This window comes from Corvus kubaryi, unplaced genomic scaffold (genome assembly GCF_017639235.1).
Source record: "Corvus kubaryi isolate FWS band 111438036 unplaced genomic scaffold, C.kubaryi_AGA036_p1.0 37241, whole genome shotgun sequence".
Taxonomy (NCBI): Eukaryota; Metazoa; Chordata; class Aves; order Passeriformes; family Corvidae; genus Corvus; species Corvus kubaryi.
This window is the reverse complement of record NW_024581071.1, coordinates 132,741-156,110: the sequence shown is the minus strand read 5'-3', so window position 1 is coordinate 156,110 and position 23,370 is coordinate 132,741. Positions and strand designations below refer to the sequence as shown.

The following is a 23,370-nucleotide window of genomic DNA, read 5'->3' as shown; positions in this document are numbered from 1 at the left end:
GGTACACACGGTGCGCGGGCCGCAGGGAGCGATCGGGCCAACGGGGGCCCCGTAACGAGCCGGCCGACGGGGGCCCCGTAACGAGCCGCCCACAGAGACGCTGCCCAGACCGCCCGCCCGAGCGGCGGGAACCGATCGAGCACCGGTCGGGAACCGCGCGGGGCCCGCGAGCCCGCCAGGGACGGCCCCGGCCCCGCCCCGCCCCGCCGCGCACGCGCGGTGCCGCCCGGAGCGGCCGTAAATCGGGGCGTGCGCGGCGCGCGGGGCTCGCGCTGAGCGGTGTCGCCCGGCCGCGCGATGCATTGTGGGTGCGGCTGAGGAAGTAAAATGGCGGATCTGGCGAACGAAGGTAGGCGGGAGCTGCAGCCGTCGCTACCCTGGCCCACACCGGCCCTGCGCCGCCTCGGGCCCGGCCCGGCCAGGCCAGGCCAGGCTAGTCTAGTATAGTCTAGTCTAGTCTAGTCTAGTCTATCCTATGCTATCCTAGGCTATCCGTGTTTAGGGGCGCGTCCGGGAGCGCCACCTCCCCGCGGCCGTCCCGGCCACTGTGGGGCGAGCGGCCGGACAAAGGAAGCGCCTTGGCCGGGCCACCGCGCTGTCCGCGAGGCGGGGGCGGCCGGGGTTAGGCTGGGGTTGCGCCCTCAGGTGCCTCCCGCGGGTCGGTGTTCCCTGGACGCGGACAGCGGGCTCGGTGCTGGGCACGGGCCCTGGAGCGCGGGAGCGAGCGCTGCGTCTCGGCCCCGGCTCTGAGCCGCTTTGTGCCCCGCCTTGTCCAGTTGCTCTTTGAAGTTACTGTCCACAACTTTCGCACCACTGTCAATCTTTTGCTTACACTCATGTTAATCCTTTCTTTAGTTAAAGGATTAATGGAAGGGCTATGTAAAACAAGATGGGGTATCATAGTAGATGTATTCTATTTTTTTGAGCTGAAAACATCACAGGTCCACTAGTAAAGTGGCTTCATTTTTTCTTCTGAAGAGCATTAGGAGAACCTGGGCAGCAATACTCCAGTATTTGGGTATTCTGCCCCAGTGGTGTTTTAAGTGGCAGTGGGTATTTATATTTTGCCTTTGGGAATGACAAATGTCTCTCAGTGTTTTGACAAAAGCCAGTTTGCCCTGCTGTCTCTGTTGTTTCTCATCATTCTTCTCAGGTAATGTCAGAGGGAAAGAAATGCCTAGAGGGAGGTGAATGGAAGTGTGTGTGAGGCCCCTTCTTTGAGGACTGTTTCTTACTTTTGAACTCTCTGTCAGTGGCAATTACTGTTCCGATATTAACGTTAAACAACAGGAAGCAAATAAATGTTGTAGGTGCAGCCTTTGAATATGAAGCCTACAAGCAGCTAACAATACAATTACACTTAACAAATCCTGTGATGCAGCATGTCTTGGGCTGTTGGCTTCCAGACTCAAGATGAGTTGTCAGTGCCTGAGGAGGCATGATAAGTGGTCTCAAGAATAGTAGTAGCCAAATCTGTAATGACTATTTGTGAGGAACTTAATGTCAGTATTTGCTTAGTATACTGCCATTATAATGATCTTATAATAAATTTTAATGGGTTCTTTTGTTCTTTTAGAACCAGAAGCTTGGCAGTAGTTGTCTTGTCATGCAATCCCCTCACTTTACCTCCCCTTTCTGCTGGAGAACATTAAGCTCAACAGTTTACCAATATTTATTATGTCTTTTGATGATGACTTGTTTTGTGATTCTATCTCTACTTCTATTTTTCTGCAGGGTCTTATAGACTGTCTGGGATGGCAGGGGGAGTGTGATCCCATCCCTAAGACCCTTTTCTGCCTCCAGAGACTTGCCTCACCTGCAAGCCTCTTTAGTTCATATTCGGGTGTCTTTCCAGAATTGTCACCTTCATCTGTTGCTGTTGTTTTTTCTTGCAGTAAGCATGTGATACAATCTTTCCTCAGATGAAGCAAGATTAGCTTGCTTTGGAACTGTTATCTCCTGCTCGTTCTAATACCATTGACTGTTGCTAGTTTTGTTCCCTTCGGTTCCATTTTTGAGGTCTATGTTCTTCGTGTAATAGTGGAAATACATGCACTTTCCGGAATTTGCATCTTTGTGCTGAAACTTGGAGAATTCCGTGGTCTTTCTACTTGCCTTGTTTGCAGTCTATCATGGCTAGGAGGATCTTCTCAGGTGATTGTTTTCTCCTCATTCTTAAACACATCAATTAGTTTTATTTTTCCATTGTTTAGGTGAACGCTTTACTTCCTTGTGTTCAGGTATTTTCACTTGAATATTTGAAGTAACTATTTTGGTACTGATAATTCTTCGACCTTCTGCATCGTATTGGTCTTCTATTATTTATAGTATTTGATAGCTCAGTGTTCATGTTCACAAAGAAGTGTGATTACAGCAAAGTTCTTAATGTTCCTTAATCCTGATTGATCTGTACGACAGTGCTGTCTCAATTATACCTCACTGTGAGATGGGAAGCTAATTATTCTTTGACGCATAGTGGACACAAGTACCTAGAATGTGGTTTCAGTCATTCTTCCAGACTGTTTTTGTTTGGCGTGTTTAAACAGTAGCTTTTATTGTCTGTTCATGCAGGTGAAACTCAAGATTCTTACCTGTTTGATTACTGCAATAAACCTTTTTCTGGCCTTGAAAAGTGCTGAGTTTCATGCTGCCTGTGTCTTCTCATCTTACTAATGCAAAGCTCTTAACATTTACCATGACAGCCATCTTTCAATTCATTGATTGGTATTTCTGTTTCCAACAGTATATTAGTTATCTTTACCTTCTAGGTTCTGATGTCCCTCTTAGACTACTGAATGTCTTAAATCACCACTGAGCTGTCAGTACTGCCTCCAAGTAACCATTCTACCAACATCCTTGGCAACTTCAAACTATTTTAATGGATGATCTTTCTGTGATGCATTTCTTCAAAGCTACAAGCATTTCCTCTAATAATTACTTAACTTTTTTCATTCTTATTGTTCCTCAAATCTTTTTCATTCACTTGTCTTTCCTTTGCTTCTATTGTGTAGGTGAAACGGTTGGCCATCATTCTTTATATTGGAGTGATGGCCAGCTATATCTTGACGGAAGAAGGTTGTTGGTTTAAGGACGTCCTCTACTGCATAGAGGGGGGATGAATGATAAGGTAGTCCTAGTGCCACTTTCCAAAGAAGTTTGTACTATGAAGTTTCCTAGGAACAGATCCTGATCTTGGCATTGCCTGTCATGGTGAGATATGAGCTGATAAGTGTGGAGCTAATGAAGAGGAGGAGAGAGTGGCTTCTCCCTACCTGTATGAAGTTTGATTGACTTTGCTGCAAAGATTTAGTGACATTGTGGTAAAGGTTTTGGGGACTGTTATTGTGAGGGTGATTATTGAAAACCAGGGTTTTAGAATGGTAGGTGTAGTTGGTATTGGTACTAATGTATAAAGTAGTTACTAAATGTTCTTAGAAACTTTCTTTGGAGTCTTTGGTACTTCACTGCTGCATGTGTGAAGTGACAGTTTTAAGACAAGCCAGCTAGAGTACCAAAGAGAACTAGCAACTTCCTGTCAGTCCCATATATTCATGGGAACCTGAATGCTTCTCATTAACTTGCAGCTAATACACAGCTAGTAATTTGCTTGTCTATAAATTACTACTGAAGCTGCACTTTCAAGACAACAGGATCCCTTTGTGTGGGGAATGAATTACTTTATATTTTCAATGGCTGAAAGGTGATAAAAATTTTTCTAAGGGCTAAAATTTGATGGATGTATTCACATTTCCCTTCAGGAGGTATCTGCAACTTACTTGGCTTTATGAAATTGCTGAGCATACAGTTCACAATTATAACAGGTTTACTGTGTGTAACTGCCTTAAATTAATTAGAGGCTAGAGAGCAGTGCTGCAGGAAGGGACCTGGGGGTCTTGGTCAATGGCAACTTGGATCTGAGTCAGCAGTGCCCTGGAGCAGGAGGGCCAGCCGTGTCCTGGGGGACATCAGGCACAACCAGGCGAGGGGGGGGATTGTGTCTCTCTGCTCTGCACTGGGGCAGCCTCACCCTGAGTTCTGGGGGCAATTTTGAGCACCACAGTATAATCAAAGACATTAAGCTTCTAGAGAGTGTCCAAAGAAGGGCCAGAAGGACTGGGAAGGGTCTAGAGGGGAAGCCGTATGAGGAGCTGCTGAGGGCACTTGGTTTGTTCTGCCTGGAGAAGGGGAGACTGAGGGGACACCTCAATGTGATCTTCAACCTCTTCATGAGGGGGGAAAAAAAGCTGAGGGGCAGGTACCAAACTCTACACTCTCATGACCAGTGACAGAGCTTGAGGAAACAGCATGAAGCTGAGTCAGGGGAGGTTTAGGTTGGATACCAGGAAAAGGTTTTCCACCGAGAGGGAGGTTGAGTACATAAGGCTTCTCAGGGCAGTGGTCACAGCACCAAGCCTGAGTTCAAGGAGCATTTGGACAGTGCTCTGTCACATGGTGGCCTTTCTGGGGTGTCCTGTGCAGAGCCAGGAGCTGGACTCGATGTTCCTGATGGGTCCGTTCCAACTCAGCATATTTTATGAAACGCACAGAAGGTGAGCAAACTGAAGTAGTTCCTTTCAAACTAATCAATATCATTTCCTTGCCAGACTTGTAGGATGCTGACATTGCTTCTGTGCTGTTTTGGGGTGGGGTTTGCCCTGTTTATTCTACTTGTCTCATGGTAGCTTTTGGACAGAGGAAGGTCTGCTGTTACTTTGAGGGGAAAATGTGGCACTCACCACTGACTCTGTTTGCAGACTCTAGCAACAAGATCTTTTTTTTTTCCCCCCACGGTGACTTCAGATGTATTAGTGGGTGCAAAGTTGGACTGAGTGACAAGTCCTAGTAATTCACACCCAGACACCTTAAAGATCTAGGTAGTTGACAAGATAGAGCTATCTAAATGCTTTAATATTTAAAGACTTTTTGGAATTCCTTATAAATATTTTATCTACATTGCGAAGTAGTTGGCCTGCCTCATGGCTTTCTTTTTCCTCTTATATGAAAATAAGCTACTCTATTCTTTTCTGACTTGTAACATTTGCAGGAGTATCTCTTTTTCCCCATGTCAGTTCTCTTCATCGTGACATCATTTGTGAAGTTTGGCCATAAATGATCCATTAGTGTTTCTCGTTCTTTCTGACATGAAGTATGTCTCTAGATTTTGCTTGTGGAGGTCTTTCTGCAGATCAGCTCTTGGTGTGGCAGCTTGCTCTTTGCTTTGAGTCTATTTTTAGTTATTGAAAGAGAATCTTGTGTTGTTAGCAACACCTTTAGAATTTTATAGTGCTGCAAATTGTCTGGATCTCTTAACACGTTACATTTAGCGCGATTATTCTGCTCTTCGTAATGTAAATGGTGAAAAAATCCCCAAGAACTTTTTTTGTGGCCTGCAATGTTCCAATAAGCATAATTAAACCTAACTTTGAACTTTTATTTTCTTGGCTCTCAGATAAGTGTTTCACAAGTGATAAATTACTGCTCTGAGTATTTTCAGTCAGCTAACAGCCTAATTGCTGTTCTTTTTAACACTCATTCATTGTTCACAGGTCTGGTGCACCTTTTCTCTCAGGTGATATATTACATGAGTTACAGTTGGAGTTGCTATTTTCAACTTCTATGCTTCTGGTGTCGAAGAGTGCTTCTTGAAATCCAAGCAAGGACTCACTTGCCAAGAAGTTGCAGTGCAGTTTTGGTTTTTTCTCCCCTGCCTCATGTAGTTTTCCATGTAATCAGGAGCTATTGCATTTCTAAATGTAATTTGGATCAAATTTAAAAAAAAAAGTGTTTGAAACATTGTAGTTCTTAGCTTTAAAAATAAATTCTTCTCTTAACAACATGGCTACAGCAGATCTGGTGAGGTCTTGAAAGTTGTTTTCATGACATGGTTCCTTCTAAAATTTAAAGATTAGTGTGAATCACCAAGGTATTTGGTGATCTGGGTTGCATGTCCTGTGAGGAGACTGGATGTGTTCAGCCTAGAGGAAAGAAGTCTTCAGAGAGGCACATTTGGAGCTTATCAGGGTGTGTGAGGAGGTTATTAGATAGACAGACCTAGGCCCATCAGAGTGGTGTATGTTGGAAGGACAAAAGACAAAAGGTGGAAGGTGGAATGAGATGTTCAGGCTGGAAATAGAGGAAAGGTTGGGTTTTTGAGGTGGTAGTGGTTTTTTTTCAGCATAAGGACAGTCAAGCAGTAGAAGAGATTACCCTGGGAGGCTGCTTAGCTTCCATCCTTGGATGTTAAGACCAGGCTGAATAACCTGATTAGCCTGGCCTAACAACATAACTGACCTTACTTGAAGCAGGAGATTGGACTAGAGACCTCGAACCTGAATTATGCTGTGCCCTTATGGTAGAGGCACAATGGGCTCAGCAGTGAAGAAGGTGACTGCTTTTTTGGTACTTGTCACTGCTGTGCCATGAGATATACTCTGTGAGCCTGAGAACTCTACAGAGATACACACTCGTGCAGGTGTTTCTATTTTCATAAGAACCGTAGAATGGTTTGGGTTAGAAGAGACCTTTGAAGACATCTACCACCTACACACCACCCCCCCATCCCCCCAGTGTTCGGGGACACCATCCACTAGACCAGGTTGCTCCAAGCCCTGTCCAGTTTGGCCTTGAATGTTGGCAGGGATGGAGCACCCACAGGTCCATGAAGCAACCTGTGCCAGGGCCTCAGCGCCCTTGCAGGGAAGATTTTCTTCCTAATATCTAATCTAAATTTACCCTCTGTCAGTTTGAAGTCATTCCTCCTTGTCCAAAGTCCCTCTTCAGCTTTTTTAGAGCCCCTTTAGGCACTGGAAGGGGCTCTAAGGTCTCCCCAGAGCCTCCTCTTCTCAGGTGAACACCCCCAGCTCTCCCAGCCTGGCTCCAGAGCAGAGGGGCTCCAGCCCTGCAGCAGCTCCGTGGCCTCCTCTGGAGTGGCTCCAGCAGCTCCCCGTGCTCCTGATGTTGTTCCCCAGGGCTGGGGCAGCTCTGCAGGTGGGGTCTCAGCTGAGCGGGGCAGAGGGGCAGAATCCCCCATCCCCTGCTGCCCACGCTGGGGCTCAGCCCAGCACAGGGGGGTTTCTGTGTGCCAGTGCCCGTGGCTGGGGCATGCTGAGCTTCTTACCCACCTGCACCCACAAGTCCTTCTCCCCAGGCCTTTTCTCAATCCATTCTATCCTCAGCCTGTGTTTGGGATTGCCCTGACACATTTGCAGGAGTTGCACTTGGCCTTGTAGAAATTCATAAGGTTTGCACAGTCCCACCTCTCCAGCCTGTCCGGATGGCATCCATTCTCTCCAGCACATCAGCCACACCACACAGCTTAGTGTCATTGGCAGACTTGCTGTGGGTGCCCTCAATCCCACTGTTCATGTCACCAACAAAAGTATTAAACATTGCTGGTCTCAAACTTCATCTCCACTTGGACACTGAGCTATTGACTGCAACTCTGAGTGCAGCCACCAGCCAATTCCTTATCCAGAGAGTGGCCCATCTGTCCAATTTAGAGACAAGGATCACTGTGGGACAGTGTCAAATGTTTTGCACAAGTCCAGGTAGACTGTCAGTTGCTCTCCCCTTGTCCACCAACCCTGTAACACAATCATAGAACTCCACCAAATTTGTCAGGCATGGTTTGCTGTAAGTGAAGCTGTGTTTCCTCTCACCAGTCACTACCTTATTTTCCATGTGCCTTAGCACAGTTTCCAGGAGGGTCTGCTCCACGATCTTGCCAGGTGCAGAGGTGAGGCTGGCCAGCTTGTAATGCCCCAAGTCTGCGTTTTCTCCCTTTATGTAAATGGGGGCTATGTTTCCCATTTTCCAGTCACTGGGAACTTCTCGGATGGCCACGACTTCTCAATGAATGGAGAGTGGCTTAGCCGCTTCCTCTGACAGTTCCCTTAGGACTCATGAATGCATTTCATCAGTTCCCATGGACTTGTGCACCTTCAGCTTCCTTAGATGGTCTCAAGCCTGTTGTCCTATAGCAGGTGGTCCTTCATTGTGCTAGTCCCTGCTGCTTTTGCCTTTTATAACTTGGGTGGAGTGTTTGGAGCACTTCCTGGTGAAGACAGTGTCAAAAATTGAGTACCTCAGCCTTCTCCATATCCACGGTAACCAGGTCTCCTATTTCCTGCTGGAGACGGGTCATGTTTTCCCCAGCCTTTCTCTTATCACTAATGTACCTGCAGAAGCTTTTCTTATTGCCCTTAACCCCTTGGATTTTTTTCAGTAATGAGTCATTTCATGCTGCAATAAAGGTCTGACACCTTGTGGCTGCTGGAGGTGCACCAGCTGCCGTGGTTGTGTTAGTGTGAACGCATGTTTTGTCTGGCTGTGAGAAAGGTGGTTGACATGGGAGAGTTTGCTACAGCTACTAGTGGTCACGTATCTAGGTTAAAAATCTCATATTAAATGGTATATATGACTTGAAGATTATATCTCTGCATGAGCTATTGAGGTAGTATTTTCTGTTTCTGCATTCTGATTTCCAGCTTGTGAAGGAAGCTCAGCAGATTTATTAGTACATGTTTTTCTGACAGCACATAGGGATTTATCGATAGCTAATGACTTGATGGCAAAATATGTTAAAGAAATTTAGCCTGTGAAAGCCAGCTCTTGAGGTTTTTGTAGTTACTCATGCAGGTTGAAATACCTGTAATGTGAATAAACTGCAGGAAGGAGTTCTGTGGATTCAGTTGGTTTTCAGTTGTGGATTCAATTTGATTTGATAGCCTTAAACCATTCAGGTTTGTATGAGTTCCAGATCTTGAGACTGGAGAGGTACTGTCTCTGATGCTAATTACTGAAGTTTTGCTTTCCTTCTTACATGCTTGGGCTTTATCTGAGCACCTTCATCAAGACTGACTTGGTTAGAAAATTGACATTTGTTTTCTCCAGCTCTTTGTTTTGCCATGTTTCTGTCTGCTTCTCTTGTTACAGTGGTGGTACTTTAACACGATGTATCAAACAAGGAGGCCTGTGGAAAAGAAATGTATATGGACTGATTCTTGATAGATGTTTCAGAGATGTTTAATTTCCCAGCCGCATGGCCGGGCTCTGCCGAGGAACTGCGGCAATCACGGGACCCGAGGGTCCCTGCCCACGCAGGGAAACACAAACCAACCAACGGGGAACGAGGCTGAGCAGGGCCAGGGACCCCGACATTTCACCCGTTTATTTTTAACAAAAAGAGATTTAAAACTTAACATTGAAAACAACAAGGACAAGTTCAAAACGAAACAAACCACCCTCCTGAGTCTTTGAATGTCCAAACAGATTCTCTGGAACATCTTAAGGCTGACAGAAGGGAGACGTGACTATCTGGGCATGCTTTGTGGGGAAACTGAGGTAGGAGAGAGTTTAATTTCTTCCCTCCCCCTTTTCATCCCCCACTCGGCACTGGAAAGGGATTTTTGGGGAAACAATTGGCAAAGGCATGGTTTTGTGAGGGAAACCATGGGTGGAAAAAAGGATTGGGAATACACTGGGGGTAATAGGATACAGGGTAAAAGGGAAAGGTGGGATTAGGAAAGGGAGACTGTAGGGGGGGCTTACAATGGAGATATTGTCTAACATGACTACGATTTTTAGCATATATACTGCCTTTTGCAGAAACACCATCAGGCCCAGTGACCTCTGATGCTTGTAACCCTCTTCTACCTTGCATTTTGAATTCCACCACCTCTCCATCTCCCAAGCTTGGGATGCGTTTTTCAGGGTTATTCTTTTTAATAGCAGTTCTATGAACGAATATGTCTTGCTGGTTGTCACATCTTGTTATAAAGCCATAATTTTGTTTAACGTTATACCATTTTATTATGCCTAAAATTGTAGCTACGGTGATCTTTCCCTTTTTCCAAGTGGCTGCTGTTTTCTGTCTCACTGCGTTTTTGCTCTCTCTTTCGCTTTCGGTCGCTCCTGTGTTGGAATTGTCGGGGCTGCTCGTGCTGCCAGGGCCGCCAGAGCCGCTCGTGCCTGCGCGCTCTTCCCGGGGTCGCATTCTGGCTGTGCGGGCTGGGCTGGGCCGCGCTGCTCAGTTCTCCGTGCGTCGCCGCTTCTGCTCTCAGCTGCACTGCCGCTGCCAGGCGCTGTACCCACGTCTCGGCCGGGCCTCTGAGCGACGACCCCCCCGCGCCCTGCTCCGGTGCGCCTTTCGGCTGGGTGCGGCTCCGCTCCACCGCCGCCCGCGCGCCGCCCCTCTCGGTCGGGCGTTCACGGGGCTCGCTCCAGCACGCGCTGCGCGGGGCGCGCGGGAACTGCCTCGCTGCTGCTCGCAGAGCGCTCGGCGCACGTGGCCTGGGCCGCACGGTCCCTGCGCCAGGCTTCCCTTCGCCAGGACACAGCTGACATTGCTCAACAGTCTCGGTAATTAAATAATATTCACGAAAATACTCTTCCATCGGCATGTATTTTGACTCAAAAATTAACTGTGTCCAAACGGTATTCCAAAAGTCTTTGGTAAGAATTAAATCCCTAGAAACATAGAAAAAGTTCTTAAACAACCATGCCAGGAAATGTTTCAGTTCTTTTTGAGCTTGAATTAAGCTAAAATTTACAAATCGTTGTTCAAGAATCTTTTCAAGTTTAAGATAAATGTCCATATGTGGCTCTGAGAGACAAGAGTCTTTCCACGGTTCCTCCATAGTTTAGATATGGAATAGCAAAACAAAACCAAGAAGAGGAATCCACAGTTTCTAGAATTTAATTACAAATCAGTCGCTGTCCTTAGGGATTGGGGATCGTTCTGCTTGCAATTCTCCACCATTTGTTACAGTGGGGATTCTGCAACACGATGTATCAAACAAGGAGGCCTGTAGAAAGAAATATATATGGACAGATTCTTGATAGCTGTTTCAGAGATGTTTATTTCCCCAGCCGCATGGCCGGGATCTGCCGAGGAACTCCCACAATCTGGGACCCGAGGGTCCCTGCCCGTGCAGGGAACACAAACCAACCAATGGGAACGAGGCTGAGCAGGGGCAGGGAAACCCCGTGTCTGTGCCCTCAGGGCCCCTCTCCCAGGGCTACATGGCGGGGGGAGGGACCCTGACATTCCCTGAACAAAAAAACAAGTTGTCTATTCCTCAGTTTTTAAGAACTATGTGCTCTGACTGCTCCTCTCTTGGTGAAGGAGATCTCATGTTCTCTTACATGCATTCTCCCTGAAGTTTGAAGGTTGTGGGGTTTTCCTTCATCTATCATGCTTTATTTTCTTTTTAAGTTGCTGACAGTTTTGTGGACCTGGCAGATCCATTTTATCGTAGGTCATCCTTCAGACAGCCTGGTGGAACAAAAGCATGCTTGAGAACGTGACCGTGTGGCCCAGAGTTTGGCTAGTACAAATAACAGTGTAATTCTTGTTTTGGAGCAGCACTTGACTGGAAAAACTGAAGAACTACCTAACATCTACATTTTTGATCTTCAAAAATAAAACCTGGTATGAGGGTTCTTCATTTGATAAGGAAATATGGTATGTGCAAGTGTACGAAAAACATTAAGTGCTAGTGAGCTCTACATAAATGCATTTAAAAACATCACTAGAAATGGGAACCAAAAGCTGGACATTTGAATGGGAAACTTGACACTAGAATTCTTTACCAAGTGTGGAAATGGATGATTGAAGGCAGTAATACTTTGCTTTTGATGTCTTCAATGAAAACATTTACCCAAAATTTAAATAAGGCTTAGAAAAATATGCAGTATTTAATGAAGGTGGTCAGATTAGGCAGTCCAGTGATCCCTTCTTGCCTTGGGCTAGAATTAGGGAGGTGTTTCCAGCATTGTGGTCTTGTTGCAGACTTCAGAAAGGACACAGTGAACAAGTGTTCCCTGTGTCTGTTCCTGAGTAAGCTCTGGCACAGTTGTAGCTGTGAGTGCCTGTTGTCTCATTGTCATTCCTGGCCCTGTCAGTTGGTCTTACAGTCAACAAGAGCAGTAGTGAGATTCTTGGACCTTGAATACTGGAGGACTGTGTTCCTTCGGTGGACAAAGGCTATCAAATGTTGCGCAAGTGTTCCCTTTTTCAGGTTGACTAACAGGCCTGGCCATAATTTGCTTTATTAGATCCTTTTGCCATTTTCATTTGTCATATCTGGACACAATCTCAAATAGTTGGGGTTTTTTCACTTTCTTTTGTTCCTTGTTCTTTCATCTAATTTATTTTTTTCCTGGGGGCTTTCTGCTGTTCCCGGCAGCTGTCCTCTTTTTTCCTGAGTGCTTAGTTTTCAATCACTGAACTCCATCTCCTATTTTGTTGTGTTACTTTGCATCACCTTCTCTGGCTACCCATTCCATCTTTGGAAAGCTGTCCCATGCTTTCTCTGCACTCTGCATTGTTGTTGGATCTGTTTTTCTTTGCTTTCTTCTCTCTCAGTACTTCAGTCCTTTATTACGGAGTAGACAGACAAGTAGGTTTTTTTGTTCAGTTCTCCTTGGTGTTTGTGGAATTTGGTGCAGGAGTCTTGTAAGGTGTGTGTGACACAATCAAGTCCCACATTCTGGTAGATCTCCATATTGACTGGTTTGGCAGAGAGCATGCTACTTGCTGCTGTAGCTGTAGCACTAATGAGCATTAAAGTATACATGGTATTAAGAAATAACTGTCACCTTGAAGTCAAGGGTTAAAAGCTTGGCCATTGCTTAAGTGAAGCCTCCCACAGGCAGGTTGTACTGAGGCCAAGGGAATGAAAAGGGATCCCTGGCTTGTTTCAACACACTCTGTTTTTTGGGACAGGTATCACATTTAAGGGTCTGTATTGTTTTCACTTTTGAAATGGATTGTCTGCATTGCTCTTATTAATAAGCATTTTTAAGATTCAGATTTGATGGATAGATAAACTTAAAAAATAAAGGGGGAAAAAAGAGCAGGCAAAATGATGTCATAAGTAGCTTAATTTCTTGATTAATTTTACCTTTCGTAGAACAAATTATGCCGGTCTTGCAAGATCAGTCTTGCAGTGTTTTTTGGTTTTGCTGGGTTATCCCTTTGAGTTAAATCCTCAGAAAAGTAGAAGAAGGCTCTTCCACCCTCACAATTAATTGCACAGTTCTTGTAATAATTTTCATAATTTTGTGTATGTCAACTAAAGTTTCACTTTTTCAGCCAAACTGATCTAACACTAGCAGGTCCCAAATGGACAGTTTAATCCCTTTTTCCTTATATGGTGATCGAAGTACTTTACTGATGCTGCAACTGATTTATGGAGGATTTTGTGATACTATTCTTTTTTTAGGTGCAAGGTAATTCTTCCTGATGGCTTTATTTTTTTTTTTAATGGTAGCCTCTCAAGTTGTGAAAGCTTTAAGTTTTTTAATTTTCTTAAATGTCTAGACTTGTTTATAAGACTGGATAATTGCAAAGGTGGAACTTTTTGGCTAATTTCTTTGCAAATCTAGCTCTCCCTAAATACCATTTTCCAGACTGAAAGAGACTGAAATACCGTACTCATCTTTAGCCCTACAAAGATACAGGAGGGCTGCCGACTGCATAGTGTGCATGCAGCTTCTCTTCAAATATAACTCACAGACAAGGTGCGTCAGTTTGTTGAACTCTCAGGAATTCTCACCTCTGCTTTATCACACACACTCCCCCTGTGTGTGTATACTTTTGTTATTCAGGACACTGAGGTAGTTGTGAAATCTCGAAGGACAATGGAAACATACATTAATTCTAGACATTAACTCTGTTCTTGTAGACTAGATGCTGATGTGCTTATTTAGAAAACAGCATCCTGCTAATAGTTGATTCAGAGCTTTAAGATGAAAGCACATGTGCTCTTAAATTATGCAGAGAAGACTGGTTCTTCTGTAATATGTGTGAAATACGCGGTTTGAATTTTAGACCTGCAAATAATGATTTAGGACCTTCCTAAAATTTTCAATGATAATGAAATACAAGCATAATCAAATGTCAGTATTAGGTGACCTTTAAGTAAGGGGTATGTGGGAGTGTAGAGCAAACTCCCTTTTTATTAATGCGTGACAATGGGGAAGGAAAAGCATCTGTTCAGCTAGTGAACTGCTGCAGCAAAGGGTCTTTTCTGTCTGATGTACCAAAGTATGGTACTAGCTTGAAAATGATCTGGAGGAGAAACACAAATAGCTTTCAGATACTAGTTGTGTTATTCACCTTAAAACACTCGTTTTTACTTTTGGAGATCAAGTCCTTAGAAACATGTGTTACCAGGAACTGGTAGAAACAATATGTGTAACTGAGATTTAACCAGCTTAGGGATTCATTGTTGGTAAAAGCATCATAGAAGATAACATTTTCATAATAGTCAGTATGAATGTGGTTGGAAAAAACCCCAATGATTTCTCTTTTTACAGAAAAACCTGCCATTGCTCCACCTGTCTTTGTATTTCAGAAGGATAAAGCACAGAAGGTAAGGAGATATTGATACTTTTTGTTTTGTTTTGTTCTTAGCCATGACTCCTTCCTTCCATGGTGATCAGCCCTTTGTCTGTATTGTCTTGAAGATGGCTAATAGAGCATTAACATCATTAATGGGCATAAAGCAACCAGGTACTGAAGGGCTAAAAGTGGGAAGATGTATGATAGTTTCACAATACAGGTAGCTCTTCAGACAGAAGATGGACCAATATGGGAGAAAAAGTGTTGTGAAGGTGTACCTTGAACGTGTGGCAGAGGAGTGCTGGCACTTGAGTTGCATGACAAAGCTACAAAATTTCTTTTTCTGATAATAGGGTTAAGATAAAACAAAGAAAACTGGTCTAGATTATTGCTTTTCACCTCAGCGTATTTAAATGTCTCTCATATCTTTGGTTAGTAAGTGTCTAGTTTCCTTGGGAAATAGTAATTCTGTTCCCTCATCTCAATATACTATGGTATTTAATTCTGTCTGGTTAATAGTAAAAGCTGTTAAGATTTATGGGGAAATAGAATCAAGGGTATTCTTGTTTCTGTTGAAGATGGTGGGAACTAAGAAGTGTATGATAACACTTTCTGTTGGATCACTGGATTGTTTTGTTACCTGTGGGGTCAGAAATGTTTGAATTGAAATACTGAACCACTTTTCAGTTGATAGCTTTTCTCTGGTTTGGAACAAGTTCCAGACTCAAGTTTTCTCACAGGTTCAGTAGGCATATTTCTCAGCAGGAGCTTGAAATCTTTTCTCAACTTGGAAAGGCTTTAAGTCTGCTGTCCTCCTAATATTAGCTAATCAAATTAAATCTGCTGGAGAGTAAGTACTTTCAAGACATTCTTTAAATTACATTTTTTGCAGTGGCTGTTTACATATACCTTGGAATGAAGGGAGTGGTAGTGCTTGCACTACCAATTATGATCACGTTGCCTTTTAGGAAACAGCTCCCAGTCACCCACTGTTGCTTAGACTGTTCTGAAGTCCTTTCTGAATTGCATCATGGTGAGTGTTCTCCACAGGTGTCCTTTAGCCTGGCTGTGGTGATCATAGCAGTGTGCAATCCTGGCAGAGTGACATGGTCCTGTGTCCTTTTTTGGTGGCCTGATCCTTACATGCCAAGATAGCAGTTCTTGTGCTCTCAAGTTCCTTCATGTTGTACCTTTGCTTCTGCACCCCTCCAGCAGCCTGCACACTCCATGTCTTCAGCATTAGGCTGTGCAAGCTCCTGCATAGGGCTGTGAGACAGATCTGTTGCGCTCTGATAGGTCTCAACAAAATATTTTTTAAAATATGTTAATTAAAGGCATAATGTATTTTGGGGCTGGTAGAGAGGATCCAGGGAGGGAGATCTGTGATTTAGTCTTCCCAGCTGCCTCTGAGGATGCTGAGGTGGTGCTGAACAGGGAGCTGTATTCCAGACAGCCTCTGCCTGGGCACAGACAGAAAGTCTGGCTTTGTTGGGTGGAGGGTCAGTGGGTTCCCGAGCATCTTGAAGGCCACAGGAGTTAGAGATAAGTTATATATTGATCTAAATGCCAAGTGGTGGTGGTGCTGTCGAGGGGGCTAGCCACTGTTGCTTTGGGCTTGAAATAAGTCTGGCTTGGCTGGGGAATAGGGCTTGTTCCTTGAAACAGATCAGAGAGTCTGATAGTAGCATCTGTCAGTTAGTTGCCAATTTTCAAAGTAGTAACAGACATAAATGCTTATGCTAAACTATGTATTATGTGTATTAGGATTTTTTAAAGGGGAAGGGGGAGTGATTAGTAATTTTAGTAGCTTTTATTGTGCTGTATTTGACACTGCAGAGAAGGACTTGTAAAAGCATCAGTGCTGTGCTTCTTGCAGTTTGATTAAATAAGGAGCTCGTTGCTCATGCCAGTAGGTGTTTTTTGTAGTATAGATACAATAGTAGTATAGTCAGAACATGGTGCTGTGAGCCAAAAGTAACAGCCACTTAATCTACACTGTATATATCAGAACCTAGCATTCAGGCCAGCTTTAATAAACTTAATTAAGGAAAAGTGCCTCAGATCTTCTACTGTATTTTCCGAAAGACTTAATAGCTAAATATTCCCGATAAGGGTTAACCCTATTACTGTTTCTGTAAAAGGTGCCTGGTTAAGTGCATTGCCAACCACAAAAGGCTATCCTTATTAAAGTTAGCAAGGAAATCCTGTAAACAGAGGAGTTTTTCCTAGAGCAGTGTTTTGAAGAAAATGCAAAAGTAACTTCAAAATAGTTGTTAAACAACACACTACTTGAATACGTAATTTCTCTATGTAAATTACAATTTTAATTTAGCAAAATGTCTAGTCAAGTCACTTTTTTCTGCAAGCAAAAGTGTTAGTGGAGGCTTTTAAGTGCTGACACAGCAGTCTGACAGTAAGCTGAGGGGGAGAAAATGCATTGCATTGTGTATTCAGTTAACTGTCTGTGATGGTTGTTTATATGTGTGCCTAGTGTTTTTCCACATGAACCTGGACATCCTGACCAGAATTATTTCACTGCAGCATCTACAGATCATCTCAGTATTACAACTGGGTTGATTACAATTCAGCGGTCTTACTGACTTCTCTGCAACTACCAGTGTCTACTATTAAGTTAAACAATATTCTTTTTCCAGAAATCTTGACTTAAGTTTGTGCTTGGAAGGTGTCAGACATGTGGGTCATACCAACACCATGAAACACTTGAGGCTTGGGGCAGAGTGGCTGGAAAGCTGCCTGGTGGAGGAGGACCTGGTGGTGCTGATCAACAGCAGCTGAACATGAGCCCAGGTGGCCAAAAAGGCCAATGGCACCTGGCCTGTACCAGCCATAGTGTGGCCAGCAGGACCAGGGCAGTGACTGTCCCCCTGTGCTGGGCACTGGTGAGGCATTTCACATCCTGGGTTCAATTTTAGGCCCCTCATGACAAGTAAGTCATTGAAGGGCTGTAGCATGTCCAGTGAAAGGAACAGAGCTGGGGAAGGGTCTGGAGCACAAATCTGATGAGGAGCAGCTGAGGGAGCTGGGAGGGCTCAGCCTGGAGAAAAGGAGGCACAGAGGAGACCTTCTCACTCTCTACAACTCCCTGACAGGAAAGTGGAGCCAGGTGGGGGTCAGGCTCTGCTACCAGGGGACAAGGGATAGGAGGAGAGGAAATGACCTCAAATTGTGCTGGGGTGGTTTAGGTTGGATACTGGGAATTTCTTCGCAGTCTCTGAAAGGACTGTCTAGCCCTGGCACAGCTGTCCAGGACAGTGGTGGAGTCCCCATCCCTGCAGGGATTTAAAAGCTTGGGTGGATGTGGCACTTGGGGACATGGGTTAGTGGTGGAACTTGGCAGTGCTGGGGGAATGGCTGGACTCTGATCTTGGAGGAGTTTTCCAACCTGAACAATTCTATGGTTCTATGATCTTTTTCTCCACTAGAAATTGGAAAATATTCAGCATGTTCCAGGACAAAGTTCATACTAGTCTGGAAACTAATTTTTTTAACTGCATCTTCCAGCTAAGGATGTATATACACGTGAATAAAACATCAGAACTTGCAGTTTGACATGTTTATTTAGAGGGGACAAAAAGTGCATGGTGTTCATAATGCTGCCTCTTAATTTTGCTTTCAGTAAGGAGGTTTGAGTTGTTTTGTTTTGCAGTTAAAGACAGGATTAGTCTGTCCTTGTTTTCAATTTAGATGTCAATTAATAGTGGATGTCAAGTTGGCCGTTACTAAATTTGAGCGAGTCTGCATTTTCATGATTTTCATGTCTCCTTAACTCTTTGAGAACTGTTTTTACAATGTGTGAAATATAGTCTTGCAAATACCTGAACAGTAGTGCTGCTGTTCATTTTTCTAACAAGCAGAGTTTCTAGTGCTAACACCAGTTGGAAAATTGCATCAGCTTAAGACTCAAACTGATGAGATCTGAAAGTAATACAAAGTCTGAACCTTGCTATGTTAGGCATAGAGTATTTCTGTTACCCCATTATCTATCCAAATAACTTATTTATGAGCTAAGCTGTGCTTTTCATAGCACTTTTAAAATTAAATATTTAAATTGATGGATACAACTTATATATGTGCTTAATATTAGACACTTGTTTGACTTGTGTTTCTGCTCTGAAACTGACTTTAGCTTCTGCCGTAAAAAACCATTTCGTGGCAAGTTTCTGGACACAGGTTACTTGTAATTTTCTGATGTTAACTTTCAACATACATTTCTGAGGTGAAAGTATTGTCGTTTTTGGATTGACACATTTTTTAGCAGGTATATTACCTCAAAAAAATTTAATCAGTAGCAGTGTAAAGAAACACTTTGTCCAAAAATATTTTTTAAGTAGTGTCATTTGTTCTGCAAGTGTGAACTTCGATAATCTGGTTGTTACTGATTGTCATCATGTAGGATCACTATGACTTCCCTAGTTACAGGTATAGGAAAAGGTAGATTCTCCACTCGGATTTAAAAATTTTTGCACTTGAAAACGCCACTGTTTATGATGTAGCTTGCACCTTGTCCTCTTCCTTCCACCAGCCTGGATTGGGGTATTGGTAGACTATAGAAAAGAACACTTTATTTCTAGTTTGTTGTATAACTAGTTTTGATCAGTGTACTGCTTTCCATATGTGAATTGTTAGTGGTGATCTTTTAAGAATGACTCTGAAAGAAGGTAAGTTATGTGATACTTGGGTCATGTTCCATACTGAAGTGGTACAAAAAGTTTAAGGGGTAACTGGGTTCTAAATGCAAAGGTTCTGGAGTGAATAAGGGGTTATGCTGTTAAATTGTTCTAGCTGTCATCATGGTCTTAACGATGGAGTTATAAAAATAGGTATGGAGTTGTAAAAGTGATGTAGGTGATCAGAAGATGGCATTCCCAGGTAACCTGGAGAGCAAAATCATGAGTTTAAAAAAAATTTTTTTAGATGATATGTAAAGTAGGGGTTAGTTGAAGTCCTGCTTTGATGCAGTGTTATTTGGAAATTCTTGGGTTTTGGTGGTTTGGGGTGGCGGATGACTAGAAAAGGTTCTTCATGCTGTGGCCACGACTTACAGGTTTAGGATGGTGGCAGAGAGAGAGCTGTGAATGAAGTAATTTGTGTATGGAGAGGCAAACCATTCCCTTTCCCAGTCTGGCTCAGCATTGTTAGCATGGCTGCCAAGAGGCTTTGTTAGGATACCCAGTTGAACTGTGTTGTAAGTCCATAGTATACTTAAAAAGTTAAAATTTATGCTTAAGAGTTCATAAATGTGAATGTATTGCTGTACTTAAAAGAACAGTCCTGAAGGTATTTGGAGAGACAGTTGTGCAAGACAAGGCTTGGAGGAATGTAGAGAGGCTGATAAAGTCAAAGGCTGTTAGGCATACAAGCAAGAGTTGTCCTTGGCTCTAAGCAGGTAAAAAACGTGAAAAGATACACTGAGAGTAGTCTTTTTAGGCCATTGGATAGGGGTGCTAGGGTGAGGAAAATGAGGAAAGGAGTTGCAAATAGCTCAACTTAGAATTGGGAGGAAAAGCTGGTCCAAGAGTGCTTGTGCCAGTCTTTATTATTATTTCCTTGCCTATATTTGGTGATTGTAGTATCATGTGAGTCTTAGCTTTTAAGTATTCCTTCATGTCTCTCCTTATTTTCTGCACTGCTGAAGAAGCCAAATCTCCAAATAGACTTAGATGTATTTAGTCTGAGTGTGTTATTTTTAGTTTTAATAAAATAGATGTCGTTTGATCTGGCTGAGCAAGGTGAATTAGTGTAGGTGGCTTCCTAACATTATTCATCTCTCCCTTGATCTTTGCCATAGTGTTTGAGAGACAGGAACAGGTTTCTGTCAAGTTCTCCCTGGAACTGTATTTTATAAGGAATGTTTTATGTAGAGACAAGGAGGCTCAAGGATGGACACATTTCTCAGACAAAACATTCCAGCAAAAAGAGAGTGAACTGTTTACCAGCTCCAAAGAACTTCCAAAAAGAGCTTAGATCAGAATTAATGAAGCTAAGAGACTAGGAAACACTTTCAATAGTATGCATGACTAAGGATTAAAATTAATTTTAAGAGCTCACAGTTTCCTTTGGATATGCTTTTTTCAGAATAGCTGTACAAACTTCTGCCTGGAGCAGTTCTGGTTTGCTAAATCCTTGAGTCCTTTGTTGGTCTTGTCTTCCATGACTTAAACCACATACTATTCACAAAATTCTGAAACTTGCAGTAGTTTTTGATTTAAGATATTTTTTCTAATATAATTTTATATTTTTAATGTATTTATATATTGGCCATGAAATTCTTATCTTGGATTCAGATTTTTCTTCATGGAAGTGGTGATTTGCAATAATTATTTTTTGTTTGTTTCTTTTGTGGGTCTTAAAGCAGATATTCCAGTCTTGCTTAGGATAGAAATCAGATTTATCCTTATTTCCACTTTTTGAAATGCTTGACACCAAGTATTTCAAGTATTACAGGAGTTATTAAAATCTGTTGGATGTTTACTTAGCCTACTTTAATATGTTCTAAACTGTGTCGATATAAATTACTTGCAAAATATGTTGTCATTTCCACTTGTGTTTAGTACAAGTGTGTATTGAGTATTCTTGCCTCCTCTTCATTATTAGCAACTTTTTGAACTGTACCTAGAAGTCAGTGTAAATTTCTGGTAAGGCTCTTTTTCTTTTTTTACATATATTGTAAGTGCTACGGCCAGCTCCAGGTAGCCTTTTCCTTCTGTTCTCCCCAGACGAAAAGGTAAGGATAGGTTGCTAGACTGCTAGATTTTATTAAATGTTTGGTGACAAAATGTTTCTATAACTCTTCTCATTCTGTGGGATTTTAAGTCAGTGCTTGGGTCTGTTATTAACAACTAAATATTAAAACCAGATAACTTTGACAGTACAGAAACCCAGCATCCTGAACTTTTACCTGACATCCATCGTGTTATCCCCAGTAAATATATTTTGACTATTTTGAGCTTTAATTATAGTAATTTTTTGCATGATAAAATTTCATGTATTGCTGGCTTTTGATAATTGTTTCTGTTATGAGGACAGGACAACTCTTACATGAAGAACTTGGGGCTCTTAAGATGTTAAGTGCTGCTGTTTATTTTTGAGGCTTTTGCTTACTTTCTTGCGTGGACCTGGGCAATGATGAGCATTTTTAGTCTCTCTTTTTTTTCTACCAAGTGTTTTCTGGGAGCAAGCCAAGGTTGTGTGCTTTTGAGTGCCATCTTCTCCTTACTGCTTGATTCTTCAGATACTTCAGCATAAGATGCAGGGAAGCTCAGCCCACCGATTGCAAGTGAGAGCACGTCCTTGGCCTGCATGTTATCCATGGACTATAACGTAGTCCTTAATCACAATACAGTTGTTGGTGCTCAAAGCCTTTTTAACTTTTTCATTCTTTAGACATGTGCAGAATATGATAAATGCTTAACTTTTGTTGTACAAGCAGGGATGTGCAGCATTAAATGATGTGAAGGAATGAAAACTCTATGGCAAAAGTTCAGCAAATACCAAATCCCATTAGGGTGCACTAGTTATCCTGTTACCTCCCTCCTTGAAATAGATTGAAACTTGTTAATTTATGAAAAAAAAGCATTGGTGTTTTTTCTCAGGTAATTCACCGTCACGTGAATATGAAAGGATCCTGTGTCCTGTGTGAATGTTAAAATAATTAATTTCTGTGAGAATTTTATAACCAATCACACCTCCCTCAAATGTGGGCTGAAGAGGCAGTGAAAGACACTTATTTACAGTAATTGTCTAATTTATATGTCGGAATCTGCGGGTAAAAGCTGTCAGCTGTCCTTCAGTCCTTGAGAGGGGAGAGGTTAAACCCCACCAAGCCTGTAGCTGGCATAATCCTCTTTGCTGGGGACACAGATGATTTTGGTAACTTTCGAAAGAGTGCATTTGCTCCAGCTGAGGCTTTTTGCAGGGAGGGGAAGCTGATTCTGTCAGCAGGTTCTGTTACACAGTTTCCATGTATTTTAATTGGTGTCTCAGCGACAAGCAGCTCCTTCTGCCATACAGTGAAAACAGTGAAATTTAAAAATGGATTAGCAGATCCTCTCACTAGGACGACCAATCTCTCATGTTGCAGCCTTGCATTGAAGGGACGTTGTCTTTTCTGCTCACAGTCCCCTGCAGAGCAAAAAGCTTTGTCGGATTCAGGCGAGGACCCCCAGGGAGAGGTTGAGCCCCCCTACCATGGTCTGGGTCACACAGAACCAGCTGGTGAGTGCGACTCTGAGTACCCTGCTCCTGCTGTGGCCTCAGTCAGTGCTACCCTGAGTCCTGCTTCTGAAGCCCAGCTTGCTCCTATTCAACAGGAACTGGCAGGGGTAAGTGTCAACCTACCACGTACTTCTGCTGCTGAGGGGATTAGAGGAAAAAGTCCCTTCCACTAGGTAGAATCCATTCTGTTCACTGTAGGAAGTGCAAATCACAGTCTCTCTGGTTCTTTGATCTCAAGTGGAACCCTCGTTCCAATTAGAAGAAATGAAATTTGTGAGTCTCCCTAGTATAGCGTAACTGTAGAAGACACCTCAACTATTTTAAAATTTAGGGTGTAAACTGTGTGTATGCTAAGGGTAAGAGCACTTCTAAATGAGTGAGAAAGCGGGTCTATATTTGAGGCATTTGCTTCAAGCAGTTAGAGGAGAGCTCTTTGTTCCCTGTCTGGGTTATAATGCGGCAGCTTGACAAAGCGAGCAGCTAATACTGTTTCCACTGGATACGTCATGCCAACCTGTAAGGTATTTAACAGCTTAAAGGCACCAAGCATCAGAGCAGAGTTTTGAATTTGGGTGTTTTGAGTGGGGAGGAAATCAGTACCTTGTGGAAAAGCTGTCAGTGCTCATAATTTGATTTTTCTACTGGTGATGTAGCAAAATCTTCTCTGAAAGATTGGATGACTAAATGCTACCATACAGTCTTTCAGAGCAATTTTAAGTGTTCCTAGTCTTTCTGGTTGGTGACCGTGTTTTCTTGGTGCAGGTGAGTGTCACTGTTCACTCTGTCAT

The 23,370-nt window shown here is 43.0% G+C and overlaps 1 protein-coding gene across 6 annotated transcripts in view; it reads left to right on the top strand.

Annotated features, from left to right (window-relative positions):
* Positions 1-251: 251 nt before the first annotated feature.
* Positions 252-23,370, top strand: part of RANBP3 (RAN binding protein 3) — a 58,249-nt gene continuing 35,130 nt past the window's right edge. For 3 of the 6 annotated variants that reach the window (XM_042023201.1, XM_042023202.1, XM_042023200.1), the window contains exons 1-3: positions 252-349; positions 14,323-14,378; positions 22,486-22,689. In XM_042023201.1, coding sequence (XP_041879135.1) covers positions 328-349; positions 14,323-14,378; positions 22,486-22,689 — 282 coding nt within the window. In that variant the 5' untranslated portion in view covers positions 252-327. The remainder of the gene's footprint in view (positions 350-14,322; positions 14,379-22,485; positions 22,690-23,370) is intronic. The other 3 variants (XM_042023204.1, XM_042023205.1, XM_042023203.1) reach the window with 2 other exon arrangements.